Source organism: Bubalus bubalis, chromosome 7 (assembly GCF_019923935.1).
Source record: "Bubalus bubalis isolate 160015118507 breed Murrah chromosome 7, NDDB_SH_1, whole genome shotgun sequence".
In the NCBI taxonomy this organism is placed as follows: Eukaryota; Metazoa; Chordata; class Mammalia; order Artiodactyla; family Bovidae; genus Bubalus; species Bubalus bubalis.
In genome coordinates, this window is record NC_059163.1 from 72,947,563 (window position 1) to 72,970,448 (window position 22,886).

The 22,886-nt window shown below is 48.1% G+C and overlaps 2 protein-coding genes and 1 long non-coding RNA gene across 14 annotated transcripts in view; 1 reads left to right on the top strand and 2 right to left on the bottom strand.

Annotated features, from left to right (window-relative positions):
• The window catches only part of CCDC149 (coiled-coil domain containing 149), a 121,113-nt gene extending 110,638 nt beyond the window's left edge, over positions 1-10,475 (top strand). For 6 of the 8 annotated variants that reach the window (XM_025290238.3, XM_044946028.2, XM_044946031.2 and 3 more), the window contains one exon: positions 5,423-8,182. In XM_025290238.3, coding sequence (XP_025146023.2) covers positions 5,423-5,850 — 428 coding nt within the window. In that variant the 3' untranslated portion in view covers positions 5,851-8,182. Of the gene's footprint in view, positions 1-5,422; positions 8,183-10,161 lie in introns of those variants that run through there. The other 2 variants (XM_044946033.2, XM_044946034.2) reach the window with 2 other exon arrangements.
• On the bottom strand, positions 6,096-10,206 carry LOC123334456. The gene is made up of 2 exons (XR_006552322.2): positions 7,463-10,206; positions 6,096-6,855 (listed from the first exon to the last, which is right to left on the bottom strand). It is a non-coding gene; the product is annotated as an uncharacterized LOC123334456 (long non-coding RNA).
• A 5,093-nt stretch (positions 10,476-15,568) lies between the features above and the next one.
• SOD3 (superoxide dismutase 3) lies at positions 15,569-21,496 on the bottom strand. Of its 5 annotated transcripts, none has more exons than XM_025290239.3 (4): positions 21,397-21,496; positions 18,663-18,797; positions 17,779-18,017; positions 15,569-17,226 (listed from the first exon to the last, which is right to left on the bottom strand). In XM_025290239.3, exons 3-4 carry the CDS (start codon positions 17,823-17,825, stop codon positions 16,485-16,487), a joined length of 789 nt encoding a protein of 262 aa, XP_025146024.2. In that variant the 5' UTR covers positions 17,826-18,017; positions 18,663-18,797; positions 21,397-21,496; the 3' UTR covers positions 15,569-16,484. The 5 variants fall into 5 exon arrangements, with proteins under 5 accessions (XP_025146024.2, XP_006041540.3, XP_006041542.3 ...); XM_006041478.4 differs by having other exon boundaries at positions 21,366-21,477; XM_006041480.4 differs by lacking the exon at positions 17,779-18,017.
• Between the last annotated feature and the right edge of the window lie 1,390 nt (positions 21,497-22,886).

Consider the following 22,886-nt stretch of genomic DNA (forward strand, 5'->3'; position numbering starts at 1 on the left):
TCCTGACCTCCTGGGAAAGGCCTCCATTCTGGTTTTCCTGCCTCCCAGAATCTCCTGACTCCCTTCCCATCTTTATCCTGCTGCTATAGGATAAAGCTTCTGGAGCACGTTTTCCATCATAGTTGTACTGTGCTCATAAAATGTCAAGTGGCTCCCCAACTGTCTATTATTAACTGTTGTGTAACAAAGCACCCCCAAATTTAGAACTTAAAGCCACAGCTGTGTATTATTTATCATGAGTCTTTGGATCAGATGAGTGGTTCTGCTTCTCTGACCTGGGTTCAGCAAGGCTCAGTCACCTCTGCTTTTGCACAGCTGTGTTTTGAAGCGCATTCTGATCACTCATACTAGTGCATGAAATCATAAGAGGAAAAGCCAAGACAGATCTGAGATTTCAACAGAGAAGTCCTCCAAGCACAAGCAGAGAGAATTCCTGGAGAGAGCCCCTGACTCGGGTGGTTTCCACGGTGGCCGGAAGACAAAGCTGGGACTTTCTAGCTTTGACTTTCCAGCCAGCAGCGTGTGGCTGTTTGCAAGGCTGTCCCATAACACACCATAGCCCACTGCCATCTGGGACATGTCTTGGCAAGTGGTCATCCCATGCCAGCATCCAGTGCTCCCATGGACATCTAAAGCCCTCTGTCTGCTGTGGGCTCGCTGAGCTCCCAGGCCTGCTAACCTGACATGGAGTCTGAGCCTGGCTTGATTTTCATGAGGGTGGCATAAGGGATGGTCTGATTCAAAATGATAGCTTCCAGAGTCCCATCATTAGCTTTCATTGTTCCAGCTCCATCCTTTGCCAGCGCGCATGGCAACAAGGAAGCGTTTATGTAGCTGCTGTCAGTGTCTGGGGTGGCCTCATCACCGCTGTATCTCTGATTAATTCCAGCTGAAAGCAGCTCGCACTAAGGAGGACAGAGCCCATCAGAGACCAGTTCACAAAAGAAGACGAATGTGCCCTTTGGGCCGGTGTTTGGGGAGGGGGACATGGTTTTTAGGAGACTTGCAATCTTTTCCACAAAGAGCTAATGTTTTTCATCTTTTAGAGAAAATGTTTTTTTTTCTTTCCACACTATTTGTGTCCTAACGCATTTTTATCAGTTGATTGCCTCATCATTATTGGTATGTATGTTGTTATTAATAAGTATTAATGATGCTAATTCTGTTTGCTACAGCAGCACAGATTAATTCCTATTTGGGGGTAACACTATTTTCCGATTCTGAGCTAATTCAGAAATCTTTCTTTTATGGAAATGGGCATGCCGTGTGTCTGTTCTCAAAGGAAAAATAAAACTCCCACAGCTTAAGATCAACATTCCAGAACCACAGAGTTAAGGGAGATTCTGTTCCCACAGCGAATAACCAGAGGCCCTCATTATTAGCTCAAGTGTTGTGGTATTTTCAGTAACTTTTCTTAGTCTTCTGATCATGACTTGAGTATACATTTTGGATATCTTTGGGATAAACAAAAGGGAGAAGAGGATTTGTGGATCCCGCTGTTGACCCACAATCCTGTCTCAGAGCCTGGTCTCTATATGGTCTGAGAATCTAGGCTTTCTCAGGAAAAAAAAATAATCTGCACTGCTGCTGCTGCTGCTAAGTCGCTTCAGTCGTGTCCGACTCTGTGCGACCCCATAGACGGCAGCCCACCAGGCCCCGCCGTCCCTGGGATTCTCCAGGCAAGAACACTGGAGTGGGCTGCCATTTCCTCCTCCAACAATCTGCACTAGAACCAGATAAGAGAGTTACAGCCTTGTTCACCCCCTCACTGTGGCTGTGTCTTGCTCGATAATGATGACGGCAGCGTAGCTCCCCTCCCCTCACCCTCCAAACGTTGAAAAGTTCTCCCTGGTAATCTCAGAGGTTTGCCATGTTAAAAGATTCATACGCTTGAACGCACGTGGAACGTCATCTAAAGAAATGCCGTGAGGCAGGGGGCTGGTGACCAGACGGCCTCAGTGTACTTTAGACCACTCTCCCTTAGATGCAAATTACGATAGAGAAGATTAACCTGACCCACAGTAAAAACACTGCAAAAGGCTTAGGGGTTAGGTTGTTACGGATCAGGTTAATTAATTTTTCAGGGGCGCCAGAATATACTATTAAGTGTCCTGGTAGAAGTAATTTCATAAGAGTAATCTCCAGAAGGATTTTATTCATCTCACACTGGTGAAAATTTTCACTGTAGAAAAGACCATAATTTACCCTTTCTGAGTAAAGTTTCTCGTGCTGTGCTGGACACTGGCTCATTTTGGCTGTTTCCCTTGTCTTCTGTACAACCACTATAGCATTTTTCACTTGTTTGTACAAAAATTATGTGATTGCCTCCCTGAGTTATCTCAGGTGTAGCTAAATGCTTGTGTGAGTTAGAAATCTTTTTTTTTTTTTTTTCTGAAAGTGCCATTTTAAGAACTTTTAGGGTGGCAACCTGAACCTGGAATAAATTAATTTGAGGATTGCTTTCATTTATTAATGGATAGTATTGAAATATATGTACTAATATGTTCATTTATTCAGGCACTGATGTAAATGTCCATAGATTCAAATGTTTAATAAGCTATTTATTGAGCCCCCAGTGTAGAGCACTGGCCAGGGTAAAAGATTAATTGGGTAAGATATTAAACTTCAGGTGGGTTTTATAAAATAGTTATATGTAAGTAACAATCTAAGGGTTAAAAGCACAAAGTTCCCTTGGCGGTTCAGACACAATTTTGTGGGGATTAGGACAGTGGGGAGATTACCTCTGGGTAGATTTATCAAATAGGCTTCATGAAGGAGGTGGAGGGTAGGGCTCACTCTTGAAACTGGTCATCTGGATGCATCAAGAGTGATGGTCATAGAGGCATCAAGCACATAAGCAAAGGCACAGAGGGCAGGGCCGGGTGCCATGAAGGGTTCTGTGTGGCTGGAATGTAGGGATATGAGGAGAGTTGGTATGGCAGGTAGATGGATGTTGAGTCACTTAAGGCCTTGAATGTCAGGAGAAGCTTGGGCTTTGCTCCCTGGGCACAGACAGCTCTTAGAGATTTGAAAGCTGGGGAAAGGCATGGTCAGATTTGTGTTTCAGTTCTAGTGTTTCTCACACTGTAACATCCACCCACATCACCTGTGACCTTATTAAAATGCAGGCTCTGAAACAGTAGGTCTGGGGTAGGACTCTGCATGTCTAACAAGCTGCCAGGTGATGCTGCCACTGCTGGTCCACAGACTCCACTTGGAGGAGCAAAGCTTTAGGAAAGGTTCCTCTCCCAACAGGTTGGATCTCAGCAGAAGGAGGATGGGAACCTATTAGGAACTAACATACACTATCCTGGCTGAACAGATCTGAATAGTTACTTTTTTAAAAATCAAGACTTGCTTTAGTCACTCATTTATACATTCAAGAATCTCATTGTAAACACAAGTAATGGTCTCATTTTCAGATACAATACTTACTGAGGTCAATGAGTTCTCAGGAGAGTTGTCCATAACTAAAACACAGGCTTTAGAGTATATATAAAAGAATTAAATTTTTGTTGCTGGGGGATTTCTGTGGTCATCCAAAGAGCTAAAGAGAAAGAAATGGCTTCTTTTGAAAGGTGAGATGCAAATCTATATCAGAAGAACTAGAGATCTGGAGTGTGGGGACAGAGGTCAAGCTCTGTCTGTTGAAGGAGACCACAGTCCTCTTCCCCAGGGACCAGCCTGTCAGTTGTCATACCCACCACTCTCTCTGTGTCATCTCCTCTTCCGTCATTCTTCCCACCCTTCATCTTAGCTGTTTCATTGCAGTCTTATGGTCCATCTGATCTCATCAGTATTTCATCTCTTCTAGAGTTTCTCAGAATTTTTGCCAGGGTTCAGCCATGTTTAAATTTCTTAAAACTTTTAAACATTTGATTGGGTAAATAAATGTTAAAAAACACATAGTTACTTAATTCAGTAAGTGAAATGTGATCAAACAAGTCAACTTTCTTTCAAACCTCCTACAGTTCTCCTTTCAGTTCAGTTGAGTCGCTCAGTCATGTCCGACTCTTTGCGACCCCATGAACTGCAGCACGCCAGGCCTCCCCGTCCATCACCAACTCCCAGAGTCCACCCAAACTCATGTCCATCAAATCGGCAATGCCATCCAGCCATCTCATCCTCTGTCGTCCCCTTCTCTTGCCCCCAATCCCTCCCAGCATCAGAGTCTTTTCCAATGAGTCAAGTCTTCGCATGAGGTGGCCAAAGTATTGGAGTTTCAGCTTTAGCATCAGTCCTTCCAAGAACACTCAGGGCTGATCTCCTTTAGAATGGACTGGTTGGATCTCCTTGCAGTCCAAGGGACTCTCAAGAGTCTTCTCCAACACCACAGTTCAAAAGCATTAATTCTTCGGCGCTCAGCTTTCTTCACAGTCCAACTTAGCTCCCCCAAATTCCATCTTTCAGCTTGAAGTTGCACCTGCATATATCTGATACAGGTCTGATTGTGGTGGGTTCTGCTCTGACTCCATCTGGGGAACCAGGAAACATGCCCCAGCCCCCTTACCCTTGCAATCTGCCCAGCAAGCCTCTTCCAGACACTTTATCCCCGTCTGGCCTGAGGGCTAAACCAGTCTTGACTTCTGGGAACCTTGGTGTCTGGTGTTGAATGCACATGTCCAGGTGCTAAGAGTTCATTCCCCAAGTGCTTCTTCCCAGGCACGCAGAGCCCCTGTGGCTTGTTAGGTTCAAAAGGGACATTAGAGAGCCCTGCCCTTTATTTTATGTCTGAAAAAAAGGAGGCAGAACAGGTTGTCCTGATTACAAAGCAAGCAAATAGGAAAATGGGGGCAGGAGGCTGGTTCTCAGGGGCCCACGTTCTCTTTCATCCCCCTCTAGTTGCAGCTGGAGAATTTCTATTATACAAGTTTAGGGAGAACAGTTTAGTTAGGAGGGGTAGGGAGCTTGAAGCTGCTTTTGCATATAACCTTTTATTAAAATTGAGGAAGTACCAGTGGTCGGCATCAAAGAATGAGGTGCTGATGGAGATTGGGGGTCGGGGGCACTCAATCTCTCCTAACTACTCCTTTTTCCCCCACTGAAGAAGCCAGAACCACTTTGTATTACTGAAAAGCCCCAGATCTTCCCTGAGCTACACAACGCACAAAACCTTTGTCCTCAGTTTAAATATTTCATGAGCTCAAGTAGTCACCATCAGTGAGCGAAGCAGGTGATAACCAGGCTCCTGGAAAGGAGGGGTTACAGACACGGCCCACGTGACCCCTTTCCTTCAATTAATGACACAGGAGTCACCAGAGTGGCTGCTTTCTTTTTTGTGGGCCCTGTGTTGCCTTCGGCAGCATTTTCTACCTCGGAGGCCCGGCCACAGTGGGCTGGAGGTTGGGAGGAGAGGGGAAGTGAGGGCTGAATTCCAGCTGGAGGTCTGATGCTGATCCCCCCCACCCGCTGTCTGTTTCAGGGGAGGCTCAGAAGCAAGATGAAAGTTGTGCTGCTCCCGAGGCGTTGGCAGTGCGGGAAGATGCCAGGAGGCTTGCTGTCAGCTCCCCAGCAAGTCAGAGCCACAGGAACCAAACCAAGCCCTTTCATCCCTCATTACTCCAACTACCTTCTGAGGAAGAAGAGGTAAACAGGCTTGGGAGGGAGACCGTGAAACTGATAGAGGAGCAGGCAGCTGCAGACCCAGGAGTCAGGAGAGAGAGTCCCGTGGAGGGCCAGAAGGAGGAGATGGGGCCATCCCCCCGAGGCCTGACCGCCGACAGGCCCTGCCCCAAACCTTGCCGGGACTCCTCTGAGTCCAGCCAGCCAGAAGCCAAAGTTTCCACCCTGGAAGATGACAAGGACACTGCAGAGGGTGGAGGAGGCACAAGGAACACTGTGAAAACATGAAGCGGAAAGAGAGCGGGCACGATGCCATGTCGAAGGTACTCCAGACGTAAAGAATTACACATCAGAACAGCTCAGCGAAGAAGTCACTTTCTCCTAAAACACCTCCAAGTCTGCAAGTGAGAAGGGACACGGATCCGGTTGCAAACTGTGAATATTCTGATGATGCCAGCAGAGTTTGATTTATTAAACACGGGTCCTCAAGCTTTTCAGCGTCTCTTTCTGTGGAAGCCGCACTGCTGTAAATGTGGCCAGGCACGGGCTCATGTCAGCCACATGGCTGGTTTTCAGCATCGGTCTTTTCTGTCAGCATTAGTTTTATTTAGAGATAAGATGTTTTTCTATTATCAATTAAAGTTGTTGGTCAAAATTATGGAAAGGGTTTGAAACGGGTGGGGTTTTTAATCAGGTGCCCGTCTTTGTCATGATTCAGTGGCTGTAGAGTAAGGTGTGGTTGAGCATAGTGGGTCCAGAGGGCGCACGGCTCCTCTCTTCACATCAGGGCCTGGTGGGACCTCCCAGCGTGGATGTTCTTGGCATCCTGCCTGCAGCACTGTCTGTCCTGGCACAAATGGCAAGTGGAAAGGGGCTTAAGTGGGCTCAGAAGGCTAGGCTTCTGGTTTGAAATCCATAACGCCTGTTGAGACCTGTCTGCTGACTACTAGAGCTGAGTTTTCCAGCCTGGAATTCTAGAGGATTAATTGACCTGGAGTGATGGCGGGTTGTGGACAAGCAGAGAGGAAGGGGACTCCGATGGTGTTTTGATTTTTTGTTTCTGAGATGATATGGGAGCCAAAACCTGGGAGTGCTGGTTCTCTGCCTTCAACCCAGGCTGCATTTAGGGCTTTATGGTCCTGTGGGTTGTGGCAAGTGTAGCTGCTTCTGGGCTAATCCAGGTTTCCCCACCGCCTGGAATCTCTAGCCATTGCTCCTGCAGCAGAATGCTGCGGCCACCCGCTCTGTGGCACCAGGCACTGAGGTTTTAGGGGCAAGGCAGAGCTTGTGGCCCTAGAGTGGAAAGAGAGGGAAAAACAAAGTCACTTTATTACAGCCTGGGGAGGCAGAGTGTGGAACCAAATTCAAGCTCTAAACGCAGGAAAGTAGAGAGTGGTCACCCCCACCTGTGGCTTCCCTTGGGAATAAAATTAGCTTTTCGAGGCAGCATCTGGTGCTGTAGGGTGTTCAGGGTTCATGAAATGAGACCTTTCCTTTTGCCAAATGCAGTTTATTTCCCAGGAATACCTAAAACCAGATCCCAAAGCTCAAAATGTCCCTGAGAACTGGAATCACTCCTTTGAGAGAGACTCCTGAAGAGAAAAGAGAAGTTCCCAAGGTAGGAAAGGTAGAAAATTCATCAATTCATCCTAGAAATCAGATATATTTAGACCAGGCTTGCGATCCCAGGTGTGAATCCTACATGTACATGGGTGGCCAGCAGCTCCTCCCCCAACACCTCCCTTCCACATTTTACCTCCTGGCATCACTTGGCCAGCAGGGTAGGTTCCATCACACTTGGCACTGTCTCAATCTGAAGGAGGGCAGGGTGCAGACTAGAGGGTCCTGTTTTTTTACCAGATGCACCTGGAAAGACCTCCAGCTGCCTCCCCCCACTCACCTGAGGTCACCCCCACTAGCAGGATGCGGCATGCCTGAGTCAGCGCACCGTGGCTCCTGGTGAGCTGGACACATCTACCCCTGCCCTACGGGGCCCAAGGCCCCAGTCATTCATCCTTCTGTGCTCCAGCCCCTCCCCCTACCCACACCTATTCTCCCCGCCTTCCACTCCAGGGAGCCCACTTATGCAGCTGCAAAGCTTCCTGCTCAGGCCGGCAGCCACAGCAATTGTTTTCCTGCTGCACCAGGCCTAAACTCCCTGCAAATGTTGAGCTCTACTGTGTAGGACGCCAGAGCCACCACAGGAAAACATGGCCAGATTTAATACAGGGATAATAAAAAGAAAAATCTCTTCCCTACTATAGCCTTGGTTTTGACACACAGTTGGCCAGGTGCATGTCTTTAGGGCCTCCATCACCTGCTGAAAAGCAGGGTTTATAATAAGCTCCAGCACATTCCATCATGGATAGGAAAACTGCTGTGAGTCCCAGAGAGTGAGGTTCAGGGCAGAGGGTCATAGGAAATGCTCACCTAAATTCTGTATGTCCAATCAGCTTGGGGTTGGGGGTCTTGTGTTATTAGATGAAATTGTAGCCAATGAGTTGATCCTGTCGTATTTGTAATCTGAACATTGCCCTGTACACATGTGACACTGTCCCTCCTTTGCTATTCTAATCCAACGTGATTCCAAGGACATTAAAGAATTTCAGCAATTACTTAACAGTTGTCTTTTGTCTTTTCATGAGTCATTGTGAAAGTGTGCTTCATTCTGTCTTCTACTCCACCAAATAACCCTGCATCAGTCAGGATCCTCTCAGCTACAGTTCACACTTTTAAGAAACTTTAAGTATAGGGAAATGAATTATATTGCATAACAAGAACTCAGAAGTAGGGCATTTCAGGGCTGGTTCATTCAAGAAAGTTATCAAGGAACTCATTTTGTCTTGCTGCCCTGCCTGCCTCAGTGGCAGATACTTCCTCGTGCTAACAACGTGGCTGCAACGACACCAGCCATCACTTGTTCTCACATATTATCCAAAGGCAGAAGGAAGTTGTGTGTATGTGTGTGTTTTAAGAGCGAGTAACCCAGTGCTTGTCAGGGCTTCCAAGGTAGCTAAGTGGTAAAAGAATCTGCCTCCCTGTGTAGGAGATACAGGTGTGATCCCTGGGTTGAGAAGATGCCATGGAGGAGGAAATGGCAACCTACTCCAGAATTCTTGCCCAGAAAATTCCATGGACAGAAGAGCCTGGCAGGCTGCAGTTCATGGGGTTGCTAAGTCAGACACAGCTGAGCAACTGAGCACACATTCATGCAACCTAGGACTTGCCACATTTCATTGGTCAAAATTGTCACATGCCTGTGTGATCATGTCACATGCCTATGTCTAAACAGTCCTTAGCAAGGAAGATGGATTTTCTGTGATGGGTTTAGGTCTATCGAGGAAGCCTGTCCCTGGACATGGAGACTCTAAAAGGGTGAACACTGAAACAAAATCAGGTCTTGGGAAGTGTAGAAGAATTGGGAGTAGATTTGAATAGGCTGCCAACAGAATTGTCTCTGCACCACACATGTCTGTTCTTGTTGTATTTTTTCTCTTAAAAACCACAATATTACATTACTGGCAAATGTAGAGTTGGAGAGAGGAGCAGTTGTTGTTTGTTAAGAAAAATGTCATCTCATCTCTCCCTTCCCCTGGCTTCTGCATCATCTGTCCTATTTTGTAGCTAGAATGTTCCCACCTCTGTTTACCTCTTCAAGTATGTCTGTCCTTCCATTTTTTTTTTCCAGCTCAGTTGCCAGCAGAATGCAGAGCAGTCTGGATAAATGAAACTGAGCTGGCAGGTCTCTTAATGAAGTGCACACGTGGCATTTCTTGTGATTGCTCTGTACCTGAGAGCCTTTGGGTGTGGATTTTTACATGTGAGTGTTTGTCATTCTTCTAATGAAGGTTCACAGAAATGGGTTGGCTTTTGTAAACCAGGCATTTCTCACCCCTAATCCTCTTCTCTTTCTGTGCCTCCTCTGCCCACCTCTTCTCCCCCTCCCCTTCTTCTTCCCTTGAAACATCTATTTCGGACGCCTCTCTAGCTAGGAGGCCTCTGATGGCATTCAGCTCAGCCCCTGAGGGACCCTCCTCCCCGCCGGCAGTCTTAAGGAAGCTAAATTCATTTTCCCGTTATTGTTCCTCTTTCTTTGCCCTCACTCCCAAACACACACCACATCATGAGGTGAAGTTCTAAAAAGAGTTCTAGTGTCGGCCATTCATGTGTTGGAGTGAATTGGGGGATGTGTTATCCCTACTGGAGCATTTGCACCCCAGTTCACCATGTGAATTGGTCCAGATGTAAGTCCAATCTTCTCTCTAAAGAATTTCAAAGACCAGCTGCTTGCTCATTGGAGTTATCTTTTTCTGTCTCTTTCAAATCACAGCATGCCTTTGCCCCTCTTGGTTTCCTCCAAAACCTGGGGGGCTCTCCTGGCTGGATCATTTCCTGTTCCATGAGCTGGTGCCCTCTTTCTCTTTGGCTCTATTTGAGCACCTTCCCCCCTGCCCTTGGCTTTCACTGTGGAAGCCTCCATTTGGAACAAATATTCCTCCTTAATAATATTGAGGGTACATTCACACGGCTCAGTTAGGATGTCTAAACGCCAAAGGGTTTCCCTTAACTCACTATTGTTATATATTCCTTGTCTTCCAGATGTCTTTCTGAACAGAGAAAAATTTGAAGATCATAGAGATGCAGTAGAGAGCTCGACAGTGAATCTAATTAGAAATGAGAAGCAGAAAAATAAGAAGGCCCCGTCTCTCAATATTATGGTTGCTCACAAAAACAAAATAAGTTGATACAGCGTGATGGCAATTTAAAATGATAGATATAGATGTGCTGCCTTACTTTTCACATCACCTCTCTACTAAATGAGGATTTTTTTCAGATGCTTAGGCAAAGTTTGCATAATACTGACAAGTATGACTTTCTGAAATCTATATGAGCCCAGGAATATATTTTGGGATCGTAGCGAAGGCCAGTGATAGCCTATTAAATTTAAAACAATAGACTTAATAAAGCACACCAGCTACTGTTTTGTACTTTGATTTAAAGAAAGAAGTAACTTCTATTCAGGTGTAGACCTTGTTTTATTGGATTCTACCATCATCGTGTATCATAACTATATATTTTTTGTTACCTGAAATTAAAATGTAATTTTCCCAATGTAGGTGATTGATTATCTTTATTACTTACATTATCCCCCCCACCCACCCTCGCTGAAGGCCAAGCCTGGGCTGAGCATAGTTTCTAGCAAACTGTAGCAGCTTATCACTTGCAATCTGTCACCTAAAATTATTAGATCATATGCTAGTTGTGAAAAATATGGAGAATGTAAAGATTTTATGCAATCAGCCAAAAACGCCAGATCTAAAATCAGTTGGTTTATTTCCTGCCATCTTTCAAGTTGACCAAAGCTCTCACTGATTTGCTCTATTTTCTTACGTTTTTAGTATTTCTGTATATACATGCACTGAAAAGCCCCACTTGGAAAAAAATGCACTGCAATTCTGAGAAAAAGCTTATCCTAAACATCTAAAGATAGCATTTCTAATTATTGTCGACATTGTGTTTACACTGTGCAAACTTGAGCATTATTCTCACTTTACCAGCTGTGTCTAGGTAGAGTCATTACATCAAACGCTTCTAATTTTACAAAAAGAAATCAAAACAAGTGTGTGTTTAAGTCTCAGTGACAAACGCAAACCCTGTGAATCAAATAGGCAAACTGATTAGCAAGCTGGCTGGGAAGTCAAAACAGCAACTATAAGGAGATTAACAAAATAGATCTGTAAGAGTAGAGGAGTGAAAATAGCCTCAAGGGGCCAAGTGGGGTCCTGTAGGCGGGTTTGGTTGTACATATCCGGTTCTGTGCCGGGAACCAGATGCCTGCCCTTATGGCCGCCAGTCTTTCCCTCATTTAGAGCTGTGATCACAGAATTCATCTCAGCTGGCCTCCTAATCTATGTGGAACTCCTTCTTCCAAACCAAAGAGGTAGCAGCCTTTCCTTTACTTGAATCCTTCCAGTGACACAATCCTCACTACATTTCAAGGTCATTCAATCCACTGCGCGAGCGTGCCAAATCGCTTCAGTTGTATCTGACTCTGCGATCCCATGAACTGTAGCCCACCAGGCTCCTCTGTCCATGGGTTTCTCCAGGCAAGAATACTGGAGTGGGTTGCCATGCCCTCCTCCAGGGAATCTTCCTGACCCAGGTATTGAACCCTTGTCTCCGGTGTCTCCTGCATTGGCAGGTGGGTTCTTTACCACTAGCACCACCAGGGAAGCCCCCATCCAATCCATTACTGCTGCTGCTGCTAAGTCGCTTCAGTCGCATCGGACTCTGTGCAACCCCATAGACGGCAGCCCACCAGGCTCCTCTGTCCCTGGAGTTTTCCAGGCAAGAATACTGGAGTGGGTTGCCATTTCCTTCTCCAAGGCATGAAAGTGAAAGTGAAGTCACTCAGTCGTGTCCAACTCTTTGTGACCCCATGGACTGTAGCCTACCAGGCTCCTCTGTCCATGAGATTTTCCAGGCAAGAGTACTGGAGTGGGGTGCCATTGCCTTCTCCGAATCCATTACTAGGTAACTATTTTTCTGACCTTAAGCTATTATTATTAATTAATCATTCATTAGATCCTTAGGCCTTAACGCTATGCTATACACCTCTCAGTAGTAACAATTTAATCACCACAACAAGCCAATGTAATAATCTTGTTTTACAGATGAGAGAACTCAGGCCCAGAGAGGAGAAGTGACTCACTTAGGTCACAGAGTTTATAAGTGTGGTCCCGCTGGGGTTCCAAACAGGCCTTCCTACCTGAGCCTGAACTGTTGGTCACTGTGCTATACACATTCCTTGTCCTTACAGTGAACCGTAATTTGCCCCTCTAGTATTTCCTTTTTCTGTTTCTTGCCTCAGGAACCCCATAGAGCAGTTCATCAACCCCATGTCCATGAATGGACAGAACAGAAATGAAGCGGATCTGCCAGGGTATCTTTTCAGTCTAGCGGAGTCAAAGGTAGTGAAGAGAGAAACTGAAAACAGAAGGTGCTATGGCCTGAATGTTTGTGTTTCCTGCAAAATTCATGTTGAAATCCTAACCCCCAAATATGATGGTGTTAAGAGGGGAGACCTTTGGTAGGGGTCCCTAAGTCATGAAGGGAGAACCTTCTTGAATGAGTTGTTGTTGTTGTTCAGTCACTTAGTCACGTCTGACTCTTTTCAACCCCATGGACTGCAACTGCCAGGCCTCCCTGTCCTTCACCAACTACCAGAGTTTGTTCAAACTCATGTCCATTGAGTAGGTGATGCCATCCAACCATCTCATCCTGTTATTCCCTTCTCCTGCCTTCAATCTTCCTCAGCATCAGGGTCTTTTCTAATGAGTCAATTCTTCAAATCAGGTGGCCAAAGTATTGGAGCTTCAGTTTCAGCATCAGTCCTTCCAGTGAATATTCAGGGTTGATTTCCTTTAGTATTGACTGGTTGGAGCTCCTTGTAGTCCAAGGGATTCTCAAGAGTCTTCAACATCACAGTTCAAAAGTGCCAATTCTTCAACACTCTTGAATGAGACGGGTGCTTTAAAAAAGGCTCGAAAGAGATCCCTCACCCCTTCCACCACGTGAGAACACAGCAAAGAGGTGCAGGCTATGAGACCCAAAGAGGCTCTCATCCACCATGTTGGTGCCCTGATTTGCACTCCCAGCCTCCAGAACTGTGAGAAATAAATGTCTATTGTTTATAAGCCAGCCAAGCTGCAGTATTTTGTGATAGCAGCCCAAATGGACCAAGACAGAAAATAAACAATGAGAGGCGCCAGCCCCTTCTGAAAAACAAGTACAAACTTCCATTGACAATCCTGAATTAACCTGTAATCTGGGCAGCAGTGTCAAAGATGGGGTGCTGGCTTTTTATTCTTGCCCATTGTGTGTTCCTATGTAATTGTTGCCTGTTTTCACAACTTTTAATTGTGGGGATAGGGAATGCATCTGAGATCAGGATATTTAAATACATGGTTTACCAATCCCTTATCAGTGCCAACCTGTACAGTTTAAAATAATATTTCAGACTGTTACCAAACCAAACTGGGGTCTGCTTGCCTGATACTCAGTAAAGCCAACCTACTTACACTGGGTTGTGGTGATGGAAAGGGCACCCAATGTGGGGCCAAGCAAGAATGGACAGCTCATTGAAAAGACTCAAACTCCCTGATGGTTTTCAGTGAAGGGTTTCTTAAGATGAAGGAGAAGGTCACAGGGTGCATGAGCTACTCAAGAACATCCTTCTGGTTGGCTGGTGATGAAGACAAAGTGATGTTTCAGGAATCTCAGTCATCAACCTTCTGGTTCCAGCTGGTCTGGGGTCTACACGGTTGTCACCACGCCATGAACCTCTTTCACCTGGTAGGGGGTTTAGTATCTGCAAAATGGCTCAAGGATATGGCTTACATTCTCTATAGCCCTTGAGGAGGAACTAAAGGTCCTTGACTGTTTTATAACTAAACATTTATTTAAATATAACAAAATATAACTATTTTACATTTATAAGTATTTGATAACTGAACATTTACTTTGTCTTGCTTGGTGGTTTTTCTTTATTTCTGCATTTTCTCACTTCTTTGATTCCATTTGCTCTCTAGAACTCGGGGAAGGCCCAGCAGGCTAGAGTTCTTCTACAGACTGGGGGATGTGGGTATGGGAACACAAGGAGTGTATCCCTGGGAAGGCCTCGCAGAGTCCTGTTCAGTTTCAAAACCAGTGAGAACCAGTTGGTGGAGCAAATTCACCAGGCAATAGTCTTTCTTCCCAATTGTCACTTGGGTTCAAGGAATGGTTTTTAAATAACAAGTTAGTCCTAGTAAGAGGTAAAAATAACCACTGGGGATGAGTTTTTGGCTAAAGTTTTGTTTGACTTACTGCCTCAAGAGTCTGAGAGAAACAGAAGCTGCCTGTAAAGAACCAGGGTGGAAAACTCACAGCTAGCAAATGGGTCTATCCCAGGAAGCTAAAAAGTTAATATACTTTCATTAATAAATGAAAGTGAATACCCAGGACTGATCTAGTCTGTGTATAGATTATAATTTTCAAGAGGAGAGGCAGAACCATTCCCTCATCAACCCTTGATCAAGACCAACCTACCTTTGGACCCCACTGGTTCCAACTGTTTTTGTAATCAAGAAGTTAAGAAGAGGGACTTCCCTAGTGGTCCAGTGATTGACTCCACACTTCCAAAGCAGGGGGCCAGGGTTTGATCCTTGGTCATGGAACTAAGATTCCACATGCCATATGGCATGGCCAAAAAAAAAAAAGTCAAGAAGAGCATTGTCCTGGTTGTGGAGAAAGCTGACAACTTCAGATACCAACACCAACTTCCCTGCAACTTGCCCAGTGACACTGCCTCAGTGGCCCTGTCTCTGCCATCTGGGAAATGGACCTCAGGCTTCACACAGAGGCAGCTGTGAAAGGCCACAGAGCCCAGCAAGTTGATGCACACCTCATGCCAGGCCAGTGGCTCCAGCATCAGGATCACTGGGAGTGAAAGTGCCAGTCGCTCAGTCATGTCAGTCCCTGCAACTCTACGGACTGTAGCCCACCAGGCTCCTCTGTCCACGGGGATTCTCCAGGCAAGAATACTGGAGCGGGTAGCTATTCCTTCTCCAGGGGGATCTTCCCAACCCAGGGCTTGAACCCACGTCTCCTGCATTGGAGGTAGACTCTTTACTGTTTGAGCCACCAGGGAAGCCCAGAATCACTGGAAAGGTTGTTTGAAATACATTTCCTCCTCTCCCTTTGAATTCTACAGCTCTGGGATGTAGCCCAAGAAGCTGTTTTTTTGTTTGTTTTGCCACTTCCCTAAGAGATCTTGGTTTCCTCCGTCTTGCAGCTCCACCCAAATGCATAAGGATCAATAGGTGATTAAACCTTGCAGAGGAGCTAGGTAGGGAGGAAAGAGAAGTCCTGCAGGGATTTGGGAAACATCTTTACCATTCCCCAAAAATAGCTGAGCCAGGAAGAAGCATCAAAAAAGAAAAAAGTAACCAAGGCCCCCATGAAGTACTGATTTGCTGAGTTTTTAATGTGCAATGCAAACATTGTCAAACAACCCCCAAAGGAGCTGCTTTCTTGAGGGAGTTGCGGGTGGGGTTGCGGGGGGGAAATACCTGGCGACACCTGGAAGAGGCACCTAAGTGCAGGCTGCACAAGCTAGGGGGCAGAGGTGGGGGAGTGGTAGTAGGCAAATTCTGGAGAGGTCTCAGAATGCCTAGAGGGAGCCCATAGGAGGTGGGGGTAGGTGGGTGCTTAGGGCATAGAGGGATCTCAGGGCTCACAAGGTAAAGATGGGGGTGTCAAGGTGGAAAGGGACCTCAGAGAGTCTGGAAGACCCTCAGGGTTCATGGGTTTACTTCGGTATCTCTGGGGGTTCCTCAGAGCTCGGGGTGCCCTCAGGATGAAAGGGGGGTGTCTCAATATACACGGTTGAAGACCTCGAAGTGAAGGGGATTTTCAGTTAGATCCTAGCCATGGCAGAAGTGGTACTCCAGAGTACAGAGTGTCTCCGGGAGGGGAAGGAGAAAAATCAAGGTGAGCGGGTAGGCGGCTTGGGGTCTCAAGGAGGGGATCGTGGTCCTTGAAGAGGCGTCAGGATGTTGAGGGGTCCCAGGGTTCCCCAGGATGCGTAGAAGGGGTCCTGGGTCACATAGAGAGCATCTTGGGCGCTTGGAGGAATGTCAGGGTGTAGAAAGGCCTGGGGTCCTTGGGAGAGATGTCACAGCGTACAGTGATACTGGGGTATGTTGTGGCGAGGCGGCACTGAGGCACACAGGGGGGAATCTCGGGAGCCTGGAGAGAAGTCCGGGCGTGGAGCGGTCTAGGGGCATTTAGAGGGGAGTCGAGGCATGAAAGGGCTCCCAGAGCGCATAGAAGGGGTCTGCGGTGCGCGGTCGGAGCTCAGGGCCACCTAGGTGGAGCGCTCAGACGGCCTTACACTCGCTCTCGCGCCGCCGCTTCTTGCGCTCCGCGTGCTCCTGCGCCTGGCGTGCCCAGGGCCCGGGGCCACATAGACCCACCACGCAGCAGGCAAGCCGGCGGCCGGCGTTACCGTTCTCCAGACTGGCCTGATTGCCGCCGCGGCCCATGTCATCCTCGCCCGCGTGGACCACCACGGCACGGCCCGCGATCGAATGCGGGCCGGTGAGCGAGGCAGCCAGGCCGGAGCGGTACTTCCAGACCTGGCCATCGCGCACGGCGAAGTTGCCAAAGTCGCCCGGGTGCTGCGGGTGCGGCACGGACATCGGGTTGTAGTGCGGCCCGGTGGAGTCGCAGCCCTGGCTCAGGTCCCCAAACTGGTGCACGTGGATGGCGCGGCTTGTGCCGTTGGGCTCATTCGGGAAGCCCTCAAGGTGGAAGAAGGCCTCCAGCAGGGCGCCAGGCCGGAGCTGCCGGAAGAGCACGAGGCCCCTGACCCGGGGCTGCTCCGCCTCCAGAGTGGCCGACGGCAGCACCCGGCAGACGGCATGGAGCGCCGCGTCCGGGTCGATGGCCGCCGCCTGCCGCTGCATCATCTCCTGCCAGATCTCCGTCACCTTGGCGTGCATGTCGCGGATCTGCTCCTCCGTGTTGGAGCCCATCTGCTGCTGGACCTGGTCGGCCGAGGCATAGGCCACCAGGACCAGAGAGGCACAGAGCAGCGCCAGCATGGCCAGAGTCGAGCACCTGCGGGCACCCCCAGGGGGTGGGGGCGGAACGAGGCTTAGTCGCTGCAAACCTGGAATCCCAAACCCTCCGGGGTCCTTGACTCCAGACCCTTCCTGCTGTGAGGGGCTTTCTTGCCCAGCGTGCTTTTTTTGTTATTTTGGCCCCTGTCTCTCCAGGGCCTGCTGTATTCCTGAAACTGGGCTAGGTGCTGCCGTTGTAAAGATGGATGAGGAATAATCTCAAGAAACTCACAGGGATCTTTCTGAGCCACAAGTCTTATCTTGATCCTCCCAACTACCATCTCCATAGCAATGTGAGTCCGGGACATTGGCCTAGGGGTGGGCTTCCCTGGTGGCTCAGACTGTAAAGAATTCACCTGCAGTGTGGGAGACCTCTGGGTTCCATCCATGGCTTGGGAAGATCCCCTGAAGGAGGGCATGGCAACCCACTCAGTACTCTTGCCTGGAGAAACCCCATGGACAGAGGAGCCTGGTGGGCTACAGTCCATGGGGTCACAAAGAGTCGGACACAAAAGAGCCACTAAGCACAACAGGGGTTGTCTCAGGCTACCTGAGGGAGGCTCTCGTGGCCGTTCCAGATCTCCTTCTTCTCAGCATCTCTGCCCCCTCATCTCCTGCCACTCTTTTTCTGCATCCTTAGACTGGCAGCATAAGGCTTGCTGCCACTGCTTCTTGCACTTGCTATGTGCTCTCTGAAGTGGCCCATCCCCTCCTCTCTGCCATGTTCTGTAGACTTGAAGCCAGAAACTCAGTCTTATTCATCTGTATACCCAGCATCTGGGCCTGCACCTGGCAGTAGGAGACATTTAATATGTGAATGTGGGATGAGGAGTTTACTAAGAGACAGATGTGTCATCAGATCATTCCAATGCTATCCTCTGATTGAAGATGGAGCTTTGTGCAGGGGAAGGCCAGAATAAGCAGTGTGTGTCTCCATGGGGGACTCCAGGAGGGCTTCCCAGAGGAGGTGACTTCTGAAGGTCCCACAGGACAAGTAGAAGCTTTTCAGCCAAGCCAGGTCAGAAGCCCATTTCAGGCAGGAGGCACAACATGAGTGTTCACAGACTGTGAAGGGACACAGTTTGTATGGGGCATGGGGGAAAGTTAGTGTGGTTGGGACGCAGCCTGTGCCACCAGGGAGGAGTCGAGGCTGAAGAGGGAGCTTTGGGCCAAGGAGGGAGGGGCTGGGTTTGCTCTGCTAAAGTGCGTGGTTATTAACCAGGAAGCTAGTGCTGGTAGAAGTTTTTAAGCAGAAAAGTGAGTTTTGAGATAGTTTTTAGTTTGGCAGGAGAAAGGATGTGGGCTAGACTTCGGGAATGGAGAGGACAGAGGAGAAGGGATGGGAAGACCCCAGGGAGAAATGGAGACAGGCAGAGGGTGATGAATTAGGGGGCAGCAGCAGCAATCCAAACCAAAAATGATGAAGGCTATTACCAAAGTGGAGGCAACACGGTTTCAGGAGTGCTTCAAACGTTTTCACGGTTTGGGTACACTGGCAGTGGAGAAGAGGAGCTGGGGATGACTGAGTTCCCAGCAGGGGAGACTGGATGATGGATGGTGTACCAGGCCCTGAGAAGACAGGAGAGAGGGCAAGTTTCGCCCAAGCTTGCTAAGGGTAAGATCCCAGGTGGGATGTTGGGCAGACGGTTGTAAATGGGAGTTCTGGCCCTTGGAAGAGGCAGTGTCAGTGGGAGGGGTTCTCAGTGTTTGGTGGCTACACATCAGATTCTGAATCTTAAAATTCAGATGCCCAGGCCACACCCTAAGAGAGTCTGATTCAGTGGGCATGAGTTGTTTCATTTTGTTTTATTTATAGCTCTGGTACCCAACCAGGAATTTTAAAGCAAGACACATATACTAACTGCAGTATTGTGGGGGAAATTTCTGACTCTGCCTTAGCTATAAAACAAGGCTGGTAAGACCACCAAGGATCACTAGGAAGGTTAAATGAGATACGAGATGACAGGCCATTTTCACATTTTTAAGCCTGCCCACAGGGATCAATGCTGCCTCTAAAGAGCTGGTTTGAGCGTCAACTGCATTGTCAAAGGCCTTCTCCAACCTCAAAGCAGATGCCATTTTAAAGTTAAAATCTGGGATTGAGTGTTTATTCCTTCCCTAATCATTACAGAAAGACAATCTAGTATGGTGATTAAAATCACAGATTCCAGAACTCACTGCATCTGAAGCCTGACACTGCCACTTTACTTACTCCCTTAAAGTAGGCACACTTGTTATTTTTGTTACAGAGTACCAGAGAAAGTGCTGGACTGCAGAGTCTAGGTGGGCTCACCCTCCTCTCTGAGCCTTCTGTTTTCTTATATGCAAATAGAGATAATCATACTTACCTTAGAGACTTGCTGTGGTGCTTGAAAGACACAATTAGAATCGCTAACGTTTACTGAACACTCATACAGGCACTATTAAAAACACTTTGCAAATGTTAATTCATGTAGCCTCCCAAGAACCCTCTGGGGTGGTTGTATTGTTACCCCCATTCTAGAGCACAGAGAAACTGAGGCACAAAAAGGTGAATGCTGTACAGACAACTAAGTCATGTCCAGCTCTTTGTGACCCCATAAACTGTAGCACACCAGGCTCCTCGGTCCTCCACTATCTCCCAGAGTTACACATTCAATAATAGCTGAGGCAGGATGTGAAGGGGTGTGGTCTGCCCCAAGCCCAGGGTTTAGGCACCACACTGTATAGCTCTCATCAGAGGCAATTAACCCAGAGCCTGGTACATAGAACATTCCTAGTAAGTGGCAGCTCTTAGTTATCAGAGAAAAACTGCTGATAAGGATTTCAGGACTATCCACTGAAAGGTGCTATTGAAGCTGTGGGAGGAGGAGGTGGCCAGGAAAGGCTCCAAGAAGGAGTGACAGGTAGGAGGAGAAGTCCAGAAAGTGACATCAAGGGAAGCACTTCTGACATGGCCTGGTTACTATGGTAAAGCCCCAGGGATCCGGGGCGGGAATAGAGGACTATCCCTGAGGCCACATCTTTGCCTCAAGCTCTCCATCACTACCTACCACCCCTGTCCTTTTGAGCTGGTCCAACCCCTCAGGAGGGCTCTGCCAACTGGAAGGTTTTTCACTGAAAGCATACAGCAAAAACAGGTTGTTTTGGACATGTCTACAAAGCTTTCTTTTCCAAAAATGCTTGGATCATAATTAACACTTGAAGGAGATGTTTTTGTCTTAAAAAGAGAGAGAGAATGTGTGTGTGTGTGTGTGTGTCGCTTAGTCATGTCCGACTCTTTGCAAGTCCATGGGCTGTAGGCCACCAGGCTCCTCTGTCCATGGAACTCTCCTGGGAAGAATACTGGAGTGGGTTGCCTTTCCCTTCTCCAGGGGATCTTCCCTACCCAGGGATCGAACCTGAGTCTCCTGCATTGCAGGTGGATTCTTTACTTTCTGAGCCACCAGGGAAGCCCTCTTAAATAAAAGAGAATTCTTAAACCCCAGGTAAACCTCCTTGGTCTTAAGCTTTTCACTTCGAGCCCTCCAGTTCAGCTCGCAGAAGGCTCACCCTTCTCAGTCTCTCAGAGCTGTAGATGACCAAGTGGTTTCAGAAGGGCTTGCTTGGTCCAGAGGGGAGAACAAAGTTATCAGGGAACAAAGCAAGCTACCAAGCTGGTGCCTCCTTCCTGGGTTTGGGTTTGGGAAAACTGTTTACTCCTCACCCCCTCAAAGACCCTGGAGTCTTCTAATGCCTGGGTACCCTAAGCGACGGGGTCCCGGCTGTGAGTCTGAGCCTGCGGGGTCCTCCCTTTGTGCCTCTCCTAAGCAGATGGCTTTTCCTTGCCACCCACACCAGACAACATCCAGAAACATCTACCTTCCTCACTCCACATCTCTCTTTTCTCTAACCCAGAGGATGCTGAGGTCCTCTTGAAGGGCATTAACGGATCCCCAAACAGTCACTTCCTGCCCCCGCCCATTGCCTTCCTCAGCCCTCTCACCACCGCCCTCCTCCTCCCCTTCAGAGCAGCTGGGCTCTGTCAAGAAGAAGTGCGTTTTCTCCCATGAAAATGTTCAAATCCTTTTCCTAGAAGAGGCTGGATGCCCTGTCCCATTTTCAGACTCAGTAAGCACACTCTGAGAAGAGTGAAATGAACCTCGACTTCACACCCACCTTTCCAGCTCTTCAAAGAGCGCTATCTCACCTGGGACCCAAGGAGCAGCACCTCACCAGCTGGTCACAGGAATGCGGGCAACTCCCGGGCTGTTTGTGACTGAGCAGGGCAGCCTCCGGGGGAGTGGTCACTGAGAGGAAAGAAGGTCATTGGGCTGGTTTAGGCAGGGAAGCCGGCCAGGCAGTCCTTGTTGTGGAATTGCCTCACCTCCCCCAGCTCTGTCCCCTCCCCGCAGTCCCTCCCCAGCCCTGCATTCCCTGGCCAAGTATTCCTTTTCGTGACTTCACTGAGTTGTGCAGACGTAGCAAGTGACCTTCAGGGCACAGCAGGGGAATAAAAAATAGACAGAAAATAGCTTGTTTGGAGAGGTGTACAATGGTCTCTTTCTTGAGACGCCCTTTGCTGTCCCCTGATTTCCTCAGCTCTTGATTTACTTTTGCTGGATGTCTAAGATGGAAATGGACACCCTGCAAAAATGCATAATGTTTTCTCCAGGACCGTGCTTCCACACCTGTGAGAAGTGAGATGCAGGTGAGGTAGCAGTTACCCACTCAGGCTGCAGAGTCCCAGCCGTGTCACTTCCTAAGGATGTGCCTGTGCCTCTGTTTTATCATCTGTAACATGGGGAGATGAAGTTAACCCAGTGCCCTGCCTGTAGTCCCACTCATCCTGTTCTCGCTTCCTCATTAAAGTTATGGAGGAGTCCTTTAAAATAATGAGTAGTGTGGAGGAACCACTTTCACTTTCCCAGTGCCCTTTTTCTCCTTCTTTTGCCATGATCTTTCCTTAATCACAGCAGTTCTTTCCAGAAATAGAAGCTCCCTCCCCCCCACCAGAAAAGCCCACATTGGAAAAGGCGGCTTGCCTGCCTGCCTGTCTGCCCTCCAGCCTGCTTTCAATAAATGCTTAGTGGGTGCTCACTCTGTTGTGTACTGGTACCCAAAGCTGCGTGAGTTCCTGCCTTTTGGGGTTCACACTCCAGGGAGGGAACAGCAGTGTCAACAGATCCATCCAGTACAGAGTGGGGACTGCAACTGGGGAAGCAAAGCCAGGGCTCCTAGAGACCCAGACCCTTGTCCTGACCTCAGGAAAGCTTGTTCACAGTCTAGACTTCTGGGCCCCATCCCAGGCTAAGTTAATCCTTTGCCAGCAGGGCTTCCTGGAATCATCTTTTTAAAAACTAGCTAGGGTATGGGCTTCTCAGGTGGCTCAGTGGTAAAGAATTCACCTGCCAAGCATTAGACACAGATTTGATCCCTGGGTCAGGAAGATCCCCTGGAGGAGGAAATGGCAGCCTACTCCAGTATTCTTGTCTAGGAAATCCCGTGGACAGAGGAACCTGGCCCTCTACAGTCCATGGGGTTGCAAAAGAGTCGGATGTGATGTAGCAACTGAAACAACAAGAATTCTGGGGTACAACCGGGTTTGGAAACCTCTGCTTGGCAGGCAGTGGCAGGCAGAACTCAAACTAAAGATCTTGTCCTGGAGCAGCCATTGCACAAGATAAGATGGAGACTTCT